This window comes from Arvicola amphibius, chromosome 1, assembly GCF_903992535.2.
Source record: "Arvicola amphibius chromosome 1, mArvAmp1.2, whole genome shotgun sequence".
In the NCBI taxonomy this organism is placed as follows: domain Eukaryota; kingdom Metazoa; phylum Chordata; class Mammalia; order Rodentia; family Cricetidae; genus Arvicola; species Arvicola amphibius.
The window spans coordinates 173,785,386-173,801,258 of record NC_052047.1 but is presented as its reverse complement, the minus strand read 5'-3'; the positions used below and the strand labels follow the sequence as shown (position 1 = coordinate 173,801,258).

General features: G+C 38.7%; 1 protein-coding gene across 1 annotated transcript in view; it reads right to left on the bottom strand.

Annotated features, from left to right (window-relative positions):
* The window catches only part of Pten (phosphatase and tensin homolog), a 73,259-nt gene that overhangs the window by 32,612 nt on the left and 24,774 nt on the right, over window positions 1-15,873 (bottom strand). The window contains 1 exon segment of the mRNA XM_042054466.1: window positions 1,452-1,496. Within this exon segment, the coding sequence (XP_041910400.1) occupies window positions 1,452-1,496 (45 nt within the window).

Here is a 15,873-nt window from a genome sequence, read left to right as displayed (position 1 = left end):
ATATTTCAAGATCTTCAAATGTATGTATATGCAATGAAAGATTTAGCACATATAACTGCAGCCCTAAAATTAAAAGAAAGCAAATTCCTGGTGTTTGCTTGTCTACTCCAAACCAGGTGTGTAACAGGGAGGAGGAGAACAAAGAAGGTATCAGAAGTAATCACAGCTTAAACATCCCGCCCTTTACAAAACCTTCCTATGGGGCCCTGTTCCTATATCTACAGTTCTTCCACTGCTCAGTCCTATAATACTCAGCGTAACTTTCACATTAACTATATGCCACTTGAGGACTGGAAGTATTCTTCTGAGCACTATAGCTATATATTTTATCATGACTAAAGGGATGTCCCTAACTAAAGGGCTCCACCTTTCTGAATCTGAAATCAACAAAAACTACAAGAAACAATATTGAGTACTGCACATGAATACTTCTAAGTCTTATCAAAATAAAAATACTATTAAAGATTGAAAGAAAAAAAAACAACATCCAGCAATCTAACAATCCTCTGGATAAAAATTCAAATGCCTGCCAGACAATGGTGGTACACACCTTCAATTCCAGCACTGGGGAGACAGAGGCAGGCAAATCTCTGAGTTCGAAGCCAGACTGGTCTACAGAGCAAGTTCCAGGACAGTCAAGACTACAAAGAAAAACCTTGTCTCAACAGATCCCCCACACACACAACAAAATCAAACGCCCACTGGAAGTGGAGAATACTTGCGCTTATACTTGATAAAGTCTATAGAAAATAAAAATTGCTAATAGGTATTTAACATTGCATAAAATTCCCCTGCTGTATAAATAAATTATAGATACAAAAGTCAAAAGGCATATAGAAAAATGATAATTTATACAACTTTTAAAATTAAAAAATGCTCAGTATTTGGGGGAAATAAGAAAGGGGTTCAAAGACAAAAATGTTTAATGCTTTTTTTTTTCCTTTCTCTTTTTTACATCTTTACTCCAAAAGTCAAAAGGAAGCACAGGTTTAAAGACAGGTCTACAATTTTTAAAGGACAATCCCTAAAATCCTACACCAGACAATTAAACAATGCTGGGTAACTTCTTTAGATTATACACAAAGAATATTCAAATAGCTGTTTCAATTGACCAACAAGCACAGAGGACAAGTCTGTCCACCCTGGAGTCTGCCTCCACAGAAGCCATCATTAACATTAACAGCAGCTCTGCTGTGGATTACATTTCAAATTATCACATGATTATGGGCTCAAGGATGGGCTAGATGCCAAGTCTTTTAAGGCAGATCAAGTAGCATGAATCTGCCAGCACTGTTGCAGCTCTCACCACATTTTCTAGATTCAACAATCCTCTCTATCGGACTTCAACTGTTTGAGGAATCAGTGCTATTAAAATATATTTTTAACTCCAACAAAGAAATAACTTTTACTTAGCTATTTTAACATACATACAAATAAGAAAACATACTTACAGATTGTATATCTTGTAATGGTTTTTATGTTTTGAATCCAAAAACCTTAAAACAAAACAAACAAAAAGCCACCATTAACAAAAATGAGCTAACATTTCAAATTACAATAATATTAAAGGATTAAAACATTGATTTTCTCCAATCTCAAATACTATTAATAACCCAAACGCATATCCCCTCCAATTTCATGTTATTTATTAATAATCATTACATTACATAGATTTATACAATCTGAAGTAGAACTGACTTTATCGAAAACTATTTTCATCTCTTCTGTCTTCAGCCTAATAAATTAATAATGTCTTGAAAATGCAATCTTAGCAATTCCCATGTGCACCTAGCTCATACTGATTTCCACAAAAAGCATAAGCAATAATGTGTTCTTTAAAAAGCTTACTTACTCTCTGTTTTTTTGTTTGTTTGTTTTGGTGGTGGTAGATAAACCTGAACTTCTGACCCCCCCCCCCCCAATCCCTCCATCCCTGGAATACTGGGATTACAGGTATGTGTCACCAAACTGGTTTTATGCAGGTCTGGGGATTAAACCTAGAGCCTCATGCATGCTAGAAAAGCATTCTACCAGTTAACTAAATCTCCAGGCCCAACATGAGTTTATCAAGATGAAGGAATAAATAAATAGCCAATAAAATTGAGTTTAAGGAAAAAGGAGGCTCAAAAAGAAACACACATGTCTTTATGTAATTTATAAATGCCAAAAATATCACAAGACCCCAAAGTCTGCTAGAAAATAAACAGCATAAAAACAAAAAGGCAATGATACTACCATTAACAGTACCAGCTTCTAAAAATAACTATACAAAGTCTGATCTTCAGGAAAAACTACTTCCAGCCTAGAATACTATACCAAGACAGACTATAAATCACGGGCAAGTAGATAATACACGCATTGGTTAAGCTACAAGTCCTCCTGTTTTCCATACACTGTCTCAGGAAGTTGTAAAAGATGCTGAGTGAGAGTAGAAAATCATGAAAAGGTTCTAGAAATTGGGGAAGCCCATTTGAAAGAGAAGAAATGAGAATCCCAATAAGAATGGTAAGGGGCATCTCAGACAGGCTAGAAAAGGAAACCAATTAGTCCACAATCAGGCAGATCAGGAGGAGACTCCAGGAGAGGGAGAGACTGATGAGGATCAAATGTGCTCAACCCCACTGGTGGGCAGTGGTGGCACACTTTAATCCCAGCCCTCAGAAGACAGAGGCAGGCAGATCAGAGTTCCATGATAACCAACAACTAGGGCTACGAGAAGAAACCCTGGGGTGTGTGTGTGTGTGTGTGTGTGTGTGTGTGTGTCACGACAAAAAGCAAAAAAAGAAAAAAAAAACAGAAAAAATGTGCTCAACCACAGTGAGATTTATAGAACTGAGGGCAGGCTTGTGAATACACTAAAATAGAGAACATAGATCTTTTGCAGATATATTAGAGTTTCCAGCTTGGTGTTTCTATGGTTTCTGTATGAGCAAAAGAGTGTGTTTCTGAGTCTATGTGTTGCTTGTGTTTTTCCTGTGGCTCTTTCTCTTCATTTTTTTGTTTGTTTGTTTTGTCCTATTCTAGTTTGCTCACTTTCGTGTTTTATTTTACTCTACTATTTTTTAGATGTCTCTGTTTTCTAATGAGAGAGAGAGAAGGGGTGTGAATTTGAATGGGAGGGACTGGAAAGAGTTGGGGGAGGGTAACTATAATCAGAATATATTATATAAAAAAACTGTTTTCAAAAAAAAAAAGAAAATTAAACAGTATGACACAACATACTGTGTCCTAATCATGTAACAGAGTGGGTATATCCTTGGAATACAATATAAAACTAGAAGAAAAACACAGCAAAATATTAGGAACTTTATACCTTTTAACTACTGCAGTTTTTTTCTTTTTAAAAAAAAATTGAAATGCTTGGTCAGTTTTCTTTCACAGAGAAATTTTTTTTAAAGGAAACTACAATTCTGGAACTATCAGGAAACAGGGAGAAAGTGTTCGTGTAATTTTAGAGTTCACGTCAGACAAGGAAGGAAATACTGGCATTGTGAGATACGATACAAATCTGTAAAACATTTCAAATGCTTCATTTCATCAACAGCCTGTGAATTTACAACCAAACCTAAAAGAAAGACTATAGCAAGGATTTAAGGATTTTAAGGATAGTTGTCCATAGGGCAACTATAAACTATTCTAATTTTTTTTAAGATAGAGAAGAAAATGCTATTATTTTTAAAAAGACAAAACATGAAGACATACTTTGATTACTTAAAGAAAAAAAAGCCCATTGAGTGACATGGTGAATGCATGTTATCACAATACTTTTCTATGTAATGAGTCTGAAGTCAGACAAGACTAGAGTGAGACACTATCTCAAAAAAGAAAGCAGCAGCGACCATAATAACAATGCTATGGATTTGGTAAGACTCTCTAGGATTCTCTTTAGTAACGAATTCTTTTGCAACAAATTCTTTAAGACCAAAAAGAAAAAAAAAAGAAAAAAAATAGCAGCCGGGAAGTGGTGGCACACACCTTTAATCCCAGCTCTGGGGTGGCAGAAGCAGGTGGGTTCTCTGTGAGTTCCAGGATAGCCAGGGCTACAGAGAGACCCTGTGGAGAAAAACCAATATATACCTATTCTGTAATATATACATTACTAAAGCAAAGTTAGCAATCAGTAATTCTGAACAAAAGATAACGCATCAATTTCTGTAATCAATGCTTATCTGAATCTAATGTCATAGAAGGAAAGGGCATTCTGTAGTCAGATTGATGACTATCTTAAATGTCACCATAGAACCTTCATCCATCAACTGATGAGGACAGGGGCAGAGACCCACCCCGGAGCACTGGGCTGAGTTCTCAAAGTCCAGTTGAAGAGTGGGAGGAGGGAGAATATGAGCAAAGAAGTCAAGACCATGGTGAGGATACCCACTGAAACAGCTTATCTGAGCTGAGCTAAGGGGAGCTTATCAACTCCAGCCGGACAGGGAAGGAACCAGCATAGGACAAAGATAGACCCTCTGAATGTGGGTTTTATGGCTGGGGCAGACTGCAGGTACACCAGCAGTGGCACCAGGATTTGTCTCTGCTGCTTGTATTGGCTTTTGGAACCCATTCTCTCTGGATAGATACCTTGCTCAGGCTAGATATAGTAAAGGGCCTTGATCCTTCCTTGGAGCAAACTGCTTTGCCCTGTCTGGGGAGTGGATGAGGGTGCAATGGAGGAAAGGTATAGGGAATGGGAGGAGGGGAGGGAGTGGGAACTGGGATTGGTATGTAAAATGAAAAAAAGACAGTTTGTTTTCTTTTAAAAAAAATACAAAATTTTGAAAAGTAAAAACAAAAAGAATGGAAGGGCATCATAAAGCCATGTCTACAAAAGGAAAGTGGTTTCCTTATGTTTTAGAGTTCACAGAAATAATCAAGGGGAAAACAATCTCAAAAAAATATAGTAAGTTGAAAAGAAAGTCAACACATAACCACCAAGTGTACACACCATGCCCAACTAGATTTGGTAATTTATAAACAACAGAAATTAACTATTCCTAGCTCTGGAAGCTGAAAAGTCCAAGAGTATACACACACACATGAAATATTGAGTAAATAATATTAAAAAGAAAAACACGATGATTTTTTCTATGTGTAGACAGAGCTCCAAAGATCTAAAAGAGGGATAAAGTTAAGCACCTCACAGGGAAGCCATCCTTATGCTGACCAGTCAGCAAACACTACAGGAAATCAGAAGCAAGTGTTTCTTTCCTAACTTTCTGTGTTAGGTGCTGAAACCTACAGAGCTAGAAGCAAGGTATAGGATAACAGATTCTTCAGGATGTTGGCAGGGCAGGAGGAGCATGCATAGCAAGTGACCTAAGCAGACTGCAGCTCCTAATATCTCCTAGACATTCCATGTTTCCTAAACTTCTTTCCAAGACAGGAACTTCCTAAGAAGCTTTATTCCTTTCTGATTAAGTTAAAGACACTTTCTGTCCTTTGCAACCAAGAACTCATAATTCTTTCTAAAGGGTATTTCCTACACTGTATTTTAAGTTAGGATTAGTGAAATCATATTTGTGTGTCCCACTATGGTTTCTTAGCTAGCATGTGAGCCACAGCAAGACGACCAGAAGAAAGAAGCCCTTTAAAGGATACAATACAGCATTAGAAAGAGGTGTGTGTGTGGCAGGGGGATTCTCTGACACTTAGGAAACATTCACCACTTCCGTCACCGTCCTCTCAGGAATTTCATGACCACATCTGGCTCAGCTTTTAAGTCTGACACAACAGAAAGGCAGGGGAGGAGGGAGGCAAGGAAACAGTACTTTCCAAAGAGAAACACGTACACTAGCCTACAGATATTTAGAAGGCAGAGACTAAAATACTAGATAGACAAACGCAGAGAGGCAATACTCCCTAAACCTGCACAATCTAAGACATCTCTTTTATAAGAATACCATACTTGAAGCAATTCTGGTATGTATAACCCCCAACTACTTTCTCTTACCCCTACTCCTACCCCTGCTGAACCCCTTCTTTTCATCTTTGAAGTCAGCCAGGCAGTGGTGTCACAGGTCTTTAATCCCAGCACTCAGGAGGCAAAGGCAGCAGGCAACTCTCTCTGAGTTTGAGGTCAGCCTGATCTACAGACAAACCCTTTCTTAAACCAAAACAACAACAACAACAACAACAAAAAAAAAAAAACCCAAAACTAACTTTGGTGTGCTTACATGAACATAGAAGATTTCTTATGAAATAAACCTAGGTAAGCCATGAGAGCGGATTTTTAAGTTACTAACATATTTCATATGCCAGAAAAGTGTTAACAAACACAAAAAACTAGTTAAAGAAAGAGGACAGAAAAGGCAGCACCAGAAATCAACATTCATTTACCAACTGCATTTGCAGAACCTTTGCCATGTGCCCACTCAGGTTCTGGGTAGTCTAGACAAAGGCTGACAGTTTCTATGAGTAACACTGGTATGGGGGGGGGGGGGGGGGGGCGGGTTCACCTGTGTGGAGTTCAACAAACCCCAGGACCCAGTGCTCTTTGCCCCCATCCCACCACTGGCGTCACAAAAACATGCCACACCATCTGGCTTTTGCACAGCTTCTAGGGATTTGAACTCAGATCTTTTTCATGCTTATACAGCAGGCACGTTACCAACTGAGCCATTTCCACAGCCCTGACTTTAGCTCTTATGCAGCAGAGTCTACTCATCCCAGTTCATAATAAACAGTCAGTCACTGATATAACCTCTACAGAGGCCTGCAACCAACTCGCAGAAGCCAAGGCTACTAATAAAAACATGTGTTCCAATATTAGCGATCTGTGTTCTCATCACTAATTGCTGCTTTTATCACACACGAGGAGACAGAGAGGAAGTGGATCTGACCACGTTTGCAACCCTCACCAACTGAAGACTTCAGGGACTTAAAATCTAGAGCCTTCTTCTGCCCCCCCCCCCTTTTTCCTCTGAAAAGTCAAACATATAAAAGCAGTAATAGAGAGTAATTACACAAACAAGAGAAATTAGGAAGCCAGCCCCTATGTCTAGAAAAAAGCCCAAGTCTAAAAGATTTTAAGTTTATAGCATAAGCAGATACCCAGCACAGAAATACCCACCAAAAAAGCTGGGCAAACTCTGGAAAAGGGGAAGAATTGCTTTCTACTCCAGAAGAGCAAAATTCCAGTTTTTAGACACAAAATTTATAAGACTGAGACAAAGACACACATGCACCCCAAAATAAAAAGTTATGAATCACTCAATGGAGAAAAAATAAGTGAAAAAATTGTCTCTCAGAAAAACCTCACAGCAAATTCACTAGACAGAAATTTTTCTTTACTTTAATGGTGCTCAGAGATCTAAAGAAAGACATGAATAAGATCAAGAAAAATGATAAACAGAAATATCAATGTGAAAGAAAAAAACTTGAATGTGGTAGCACACACAGGTAATTCCAGCATTCAGAAGGTCAAGGCAGGAAACTAGAGTTTCTGGGTTGTTTTAAAAATGGTGCGGGGGGGGGGGGGGGGGGGGAGACAGACAACTAACAAGATTACTCATACATAGGTAAACATGGTTGCCACCAAGCCTGAAGATGAGTTTGGTCTCCAAGAACCAAATGGTAGAAGGAAAAAACTGTAAATTGCCCTCTACACATGTGGCATGTCACAAGCATGCCCCCCAACACACAAAATAAAAAAGGCAATAATTTAAATTTTTAAAAATGGCAATAGTTTAAATTTTTAAAAATGTAGGATTCCAGGGCTAGGAAGATGCCTCAGTTAATAAAGCACACTACTCAAAGGTATGAGGACCTAAGTTTGAAGAACGAGAGCCCACATAAAAAAGTACAGCAGCATACACTTTTAACCCCAATATCACAGCTACTGCCAAGGCTACTGCTTCCCTCCATAACCAGACAGTAAGGTCCTATTGCTGGAGATACCACTTACTGTGTTATCAAACACCGAGAAATTGAGCTGGTGCCCAACCAGAAGCACCTCTCAAGTTCATGGTGTTGGAAGGTACTTTGCACACTACAGGAGGAGAAAAGTAGTCATCAACATAACCCAGTTACGAACCCTTTGACCTACAACAGAGACCTGCCCACATGCAGGCATATATACTGGTTCAACAGTGGCACAAATGTTATAGGAATAACCAATAACTGTTTTAAAATTGAATTTAAGGCCCATGCCATAAGACAGAACTCATGTCTGCCCCTTCTAAAGTGGTCAAGAACTTAAGACTAGATCTATGTCATGGGTCAAGGGGAAAACCTACTATTATTCTGTTAAAGGAACATAACAATCACATAATTCCTAACACCTAAGTTCTACCCATAGATGAGTGAGTGCATCTCTCAGCCCTCTCAGAGAAGGTTCTTTTTGCAGTAGATGGTGATTGACACAAAGACCCACAACTGGACAGTGTGCAGACTGAGAGGCTATGGAGCACTGAGTCCTAAGTAGGATGTCTTTATTGAAACCCTTTCTTAAGGTTCAGAGACCTGTACAGAAGAAGAGAAAAGACTGTAAGAACTATAGGTAATAAATGACCCCAAGGACACAGTGTCTTCCAGACACAACAGGGGTGATACACATATAAACTCAAAGAGACTATCATGGCATGCACGAGATTTGCTAAAGTGCAAACTAAACAAAATCCCAGGAGAAGTGGACACAAAGTCCTGCTCCTAAACAAGAAATTATTTGCAGTTGATACCTACTAAAAAACAGAAAATCAGGTTTCTCCAACAGAGTGTTCTTAGGTATAGCAGCCACATTCCAGGAGTAGTTGGCCAATACAAAACAGACTCCATGGTTTTTATGCTTCTATGCCATTGTTTCCCCTGGGTAGCTCTGGTTGTCCTGGAGCTCATCCTGTAGAGGATATCCTAGAACTCACAGAGATCCACCAGCCTCTGCCTCCTGAGTGTTGGGATTAAAGTGTGCCATGCCACCACTGTCCGGTGTTTATTTTGATTTTTTTTCTTCTTTTTGAGAAGGTCAAAGAAAAAGAATATGAAGTTGGGTGGGAAAGATCTGGGAGGAGATGGAAGAGGGGAAAGAATATAATCCAAATATATGAAAAAATTTTAATAAAAATCTAGGTAGAACACTATAGTAGAATGTACTTGTAATCCTAGCCATGGTTGAAAAAAAAAAGAATAAAAACATATTAGAAGGAGTCAAAAGTAGATCTAAGCACAAATGTTATAGGAGTAACAACTTTTTGATTAGGTTTAAGGTCTGTTCCATAAGATGGACTCCCTATCTAACATTGCCAAAATGAGGCCAAGAGCCTGTGGCTAGATAGGTCATGGACCTTTGGTAAAAAACCTGTAGCACAAATTCTAATTGCTCTTAATAAAAACCCAGAGTCAGATATTAGGGGGTAAAGCTAAGAGATCAGAGAAGCAGAGTGACCAGCCACTATTTTACCTCTACCAATGCTCAGACCAAAGGGGCGATCCTGTCCTCAGACAGCCTCCTTCGGCTGCCCTTGAGCTCCCGTCTCCTCCCACCTTATATTTATCTCTCCGCCCAGCCATGTCACTCCTGTCTCCACTTCCCACCTCCCATGGGATGCCAAGTGCTGGGATCACCTTTGTGTGAGCTGTTTCTCTTTTAGACAGATTCAATCTTGTGTAGCCTAACGTGGCCCTGAACTACCAGAGATCCCTCTGCCTCTGTCTCCCAAGTCCTGAGATTAAAAGTGTATGCCACCATTCCCTGGCCTCTAGAGGCTAAGTACTGTACTCTGATCTTCAGGCAAGCTTTATTTGTTAAAACACACACAAAATATCCCCACAAAAACCTACTATTACTCTGCTAGGTAGACATAGCAATAGAATGATTCTTAAATGACTTATTGCTATACTGATACATCAGCATACCACTCAACCCTCATCAGAGAAGTTTCTTGTAGATGGCAATTAACACAAAGACCCACAACTGGTCAAAATGCAAAGAATAAGACTTCAGAATGCTCAGCTCTAAATGGCATTCTGTATCACACCTCTTCCCTCGAGGCTCAGGGATATATGTAGAAGAGGGGCAGAAAGACTCTAGGAGCCAGAGGTGAAGAGTGACTTCAAGGAAACTGTTTTCCAGGCACAACAGGACAGGCGCACACTGCAACTTAAAACATGACAGACCTGTGAAAGCTCTAGCCAAAGCCCCACCCCATTCCAAGGCAGGCAACACACCCAGTAGTGGGTGGTCAACACTAACTGGACCTGATTTGGGGAGAACACAACAAAGTTATATAGGAAGAGAGTTGGGGGAGAGGGATAAATATCAAAATACTGAAAGCAACTTACTGAAGAAAAGTAAAAATATTAAGCAACCTGTAAGACACCATCAACTGGGCTAAATTATTTATCTGGAGGACTTCAGAAAGACAACTATTTACAGAAGTAACAAACTTCTCAAACTTGATGAAAGAGAAACATACAGAATTTGTGGCTCAATGGACCACAAGTCACAAAAACTCAGAGACTCACTAGACAGATCACAATCAAACCATCAAAAGACAAATACAGTCTGGGGATGTACCTCATTTGATAAGAGCATTTACCTAACACACACAAAGCCCTGGGATCCATTCCAAGCTCTGCATAAACCTCTCATGGTGATAGTCACTTAAAATCCCATCACTAGCCAGGTAGAAGCAGGAGGACCAGAAGTTCAAGTATTAGAGAGCTCCAGGTCAGTATGTACTGTGAGACACTGTCTTTAGAAAAACCCAGTCAGTTGGGCAGTGGTAGCACACACCTTTAGTCCCAGCACTCAGGAGGCAGAGCCTGGTCTACAGATCAAGTTCCAGATCAGTCAAAGCTACACAGAGAAATCCTGCCTTGGGGGGGGGGGGGGAGAAGGGGGACAAGGAAGGCAGGAAAGGAAGCAGGGAGGGAGGGAGGGAGGGAGGGAGGGAAGAGGAGTAGGAAGGAAGAAAGGAAGGAAGGAAGGAAGGAAGGAAGGAAGGAAGGAAGGAAGGAAGGAAGGAAGGAAGGAAGGAAGAGAGATCTGCAGTCTCAATATAGAATGAGAGAAGCAACTTGTCCTAAAGAAAGGAGCCTCAGTGCAGCAGGTTTTTTTCCCTCAGAAATGTTGAGGAACAGGAAGCAAAAATACAACAATATTTAAAGCCTAGAAGACAAGAATATCAATCAAAAATATCCAGCAAAACTGTCCTTCAAACATGAGGAATACTTAGATATTCCCAGAGAAACAAAAATTAAGGATACTTATTACCAAAAGACTAGTCCTTCAAAGAAATGCTGAAGGGAGTTCTTCAAGTGGGAATGATGGAACACTAGCCCCCAGAGGATACATTACACTACACTCTCCTCCCATAGTGGCTGCCTAAAGCTCTAGTCAGCAACAAACTATAAATACACATTTTTCCTATATCTATTTATCTATGATAGTTTAATAAACTAGGCACAGTAAAACATTAACTGTAATATTTAAAAACAACAATTTTAACACTACAATATAGTGAAAGTTATATAAATATGGTACTTCTCAAGAGGAAAGGCAAATAGTATTTTTGAACCACTACTGACTACACCTAAGCTGAAACCTCAGATAAAGGGAACTACAGCAACTTGAAGCTACAGGATGAAATGATGAACTCCGAGAAATGACAATTATAACAACAAACATCAAATCTAACAGTAGTATATAACTTTAACTTGGAATTCCACATTTTGTTTTCTACATGATTTTAGATATGGTATTTTTTAAACCAATTATTAAATAATGGATAAATGGCATTAAAAATACAACTTTACAAATTTTTAAAAGCTAACAGGAAGTAAGGGTGGAACTGTACAGGAATCAAGGCTTGAATACTACTAAAGGTAAACTGGTATTGCAATTTTAGGATGTTCAATACAATTCCTATGGTAACCACAAGGAAAACAGCTCCAGAGTAAAAACACCAAGAAATTAAAACATTTCATTATAAAACATCAACTGAAGAAAAAAGGCAGTAAGGCAAACCAGAAACAAACAGCAAACTGGTACTCTCCCTGTACCAGTAAGTGTGAACAAGCTAAAAACCCTCCAATAGGGCTGGAGAGATGGCTCAGTGGTTAAGAGCATTGCCTGCTCTTCCAATGGTCCTGAGTTCAATTCCCAGCAATCACATGGTGGCTCACAACCATCTGTAATGGGGTCTGGTGCCCACTTCTAGCCTGCAGACATACACACAGAATATTGTATACATAATTAATAAATAAATAAATTTTAAAAACCTCCAATAGACAGAGACTGGCAGAAAGCATATAAAAGACATGATCCAACAACATACTATTCACAAAACACACAAGCACAAACAGATTAAAAGAGGGCAAATAAAAATTCAAAAGAGTGAGATTAATATTAGAAAATACACTAGGTTTAAAGAATGAGGTTTAAAAATAAACAATAAAAGGATCAACACATCAAGAAGATTCTAATTGTAAAAACTTAGACATCTAGTGGGAGACCATCCAAATATCTAAAGCAGCCAGGTAGAGTCATACCTCTGTAATCCCAGCACTTGAGAGGTGGAGGCAGGAGGATAACATAATCAAGGAATAGACTATATAAGACCCATCTTAACCAAAACAAAAATAAACCCAAATAAATAAACAAAATTTAACAAAATGAAAATAAGAGATAGTTCTAAAGGAGTAATGGCACACTTTGATATACATGGCACTTCAAAACAGTAAGTGGACAGACAGGCAAGAAAAAGTGAAACTTGAACAGCACGGTAAAGTCTACCAGCCTAAGACTCCTCACACCTGCTCAGCAACAAGACACACCATGTTCAGATAAACTCGATGTTCAGACACAAATGAACTCCACTAGTTTGTGACTTTTAACTAGACATCAAATCAAAGAATAAATGTAAATGAACAGACATCAAATGAAGTATTTTCTTCTACACAACAGAATATTAGAAACAAGTAGAAAAGAAAGTAAAGTTTCGAAACATTTGCTTGTTGTGACTTCTGGGAACTGGAGATCAGTACTTTTTCTTTTTAAGATTCTTTTTAAGATTCATAAAATTTTATTTTATGTGCATGAGTATTTTGACTGCTTGTACATTAGTGGAGAGCACATGAGTGTCTGATTCCCTGTAAGTGGAATTACAGGCAGTTCTGAGCACTTGAGCAAACTGCATGGGTGCTAGGAACCAAACGCAGAACCTCTGAAAGAGCAGCCAGTTAGTTAATCTTAATCTTAATCTTTGTGCCATCTCTCTAGTCCCTTATAGCACATTTTCAGTTTTACAATAATTTACCAATTACCAAAATCTTGCTATACATTAACTAATTAAGCAAAAATACTGAGTATACATAGCACAGTTACAGTTGTTAATGCCTAATGATCAGTCTGCTAGCAGAAGAGGAGAAATGGCAACTTAACCATGTTGTGACAAAGGTCAGGCATTACATAACCCTAGCTGATCCAGCACACAGAAATTTGACTCCAGTTTTGACAATTCTGTCAGTTTTTATAATATTTATTTATTTACTTATTATGTATACAATATTCTGTCTGTGTATATGCCTGCAGACCAGAAGAGGGCACCAGACCTCATTACAAATGGTTGTGAGCCACCATGTGGTTGCCGGGAATTGAACTCAGGACCTCTGGAATGCTCTTAACCGCTGAGCCATCTCTCCAGCCCTTCTGTCAGTTTTTAAAAATAAGCTAGAAATGTAGGTTTCAGAATGAGGCTTCCTGGTTTCTAAATATAGTCAGATTTCTACAAAGGTTTCCAGATTCTGTCCTGTGATACACAGAAAAAAACAGGTATTAAGGAAAGCAGCTCTGAGCTCTGCACAGTGGTAGAACACCTAGTGATTGATATCTTGGAATTCAACCTGAAGAAGAACTGTTCCCCACCCCCAATAAAAAAGAAAAACCTTGAACTTTTGCCAAGCAGATTATACACCCAGCATTAAGGATACGGAGTTCAAAGGATCATGAGTTCAAGACTGGCCTTAACTACATAATGAGACCCTGTCTCAAATACAATAACAAGCAATAAAGACGAAAAAAATCAACTTTGGAATCTTACAGACATGGACTCAACTTTCAGCCTCTTCCTAATTCCAAGATGTGGCAACTGAAGATTTTAATTTCTCTTAAATCACTTATGAAAGTGAAACAGGGATTAGATTCACTCTAAAACTTAATAAGATGGTAAGTGTAAGCTAGTAATATAATAGTTAACACTATAAATAGTGCAAATAATGTACAGAAAATAGTATCCATTATTAAAATAGCAAAGCTAGATTTGTGCTCAGAATATTTTTATTGTCTAATAGACTAAATCTCCCTATGAGCAAAGAAATAGAGCTTACAAAACTCAGAGAGAGACAGCCGAGAGAAATGGGGCTTTCTTCAGGAGCGACAAAAATGTTCTGGAGTTTGGTATACACGGTGACTGCATCATGTCTAGCTACACTGTGAAAATATTAAATGTCACTCAAATTACACAGTTCAAAAGCAATGACTGATTTTTTTTTATATGAACTCACTTTAAGTGGGAAAGAGGCAGGCAAAATGAGGGAAGGAACAAGAAATGGTAGACAGGAAGAACAGAAGTAATATATCCTTCCTAGTCATTATTGTGAAGTTGGCCTCTGATCAATCTGTTTTCAAGTCTCATTTTTAAATGATAGTCAATAATGATGTTAGAATAACAAATACTTCTTACTTATTGAAAATCAACAAACATATAATTAAGCTTGATTGAGGAATGTACATATAACTAAGAACTGAACATTTGCAAAGTTTCTTCAGAGAAAAAATGTATATGCTAGCAGCCAAGAAAGAGTAGTCTTGAATCTATAACAGGTTACACATGGGTAAGGAAGTCAAGTATACAAGACAGTAATAGATACTCTTTTGCTAAATCATTACGTCATAAAACTGAGCTCTAACTGTTTCCCTATTAAAAACCTTGGGTGAACATGCTAGTATGGCAGCACCCATAGGTGGAAGTTTAAGGATCATGAGTTCAAAACCAGCCTGGACTATATATAAGTCAGCCTGGGTCGTATAGTATGACCCTACCTTAAAACACAGCAAAGTTATAAAAATGTTCTTATTATAAACTTTACAATAAATTGCCACAGATTCAGACAAGGAGAAAAAATTTGTACACATAACTTTTTCATTTTCAACATTTCCCAAACTGAGCTCCATGAAATGCTGTCTAGAAAGATGAGAAAACATGGAGGAAACATAAAAGGTAGGAAAGGCGCACATGGTGGCACTGTGAGTATCTGCACAGAAGGCAGTTTGCCTCTGCTCCATCTACATTTTCCTGATTCCTTGGGCACAGAACAGTTCACAAGACACACTCCTTCAGTACACTACACACCAGTCTGTTAAAGACTGCTTAGATTTAGAAATGGCAATTTCATCTTTGGCCTAAGGGACAATGTAAACCCACAAATCAAAGAGTAATGAACTATCAGAACAAAGCGTGGTTTCATATTACCCCTAGCTCAGGGCAAGACCTTAGCGCAAGAAATACAGAAAGGAAAAAAAAAGAAAACCCTAATGCAGAGATGCTCTTATATTCCCTCCCTTAAACTGTGCTGACCATCAGTGTTCATCCCTCAGATTAAGTAAATCATATGCAATTAAGAAAGTAAAGTTCCGTGTGTGGTGGAAGCACAGGCCTTTAATCCCAGCACTCGGAAGGCAGAGTCAGGTAGGTGGATCTCTGTGACTTTGACGCCAGCCTGACCTACAGAGCGAGTTCCAGGACAGTCAGGGCTAGATAGAGACTACCTGTCTTGAAAAACAGAGACAGACAGACACACACACACACACAGAGAGAGAGAGAGAGACAGAGAGACAGAGAGAGACAGAGACAGAGACACAGAGACAGAGACACAGAGAGA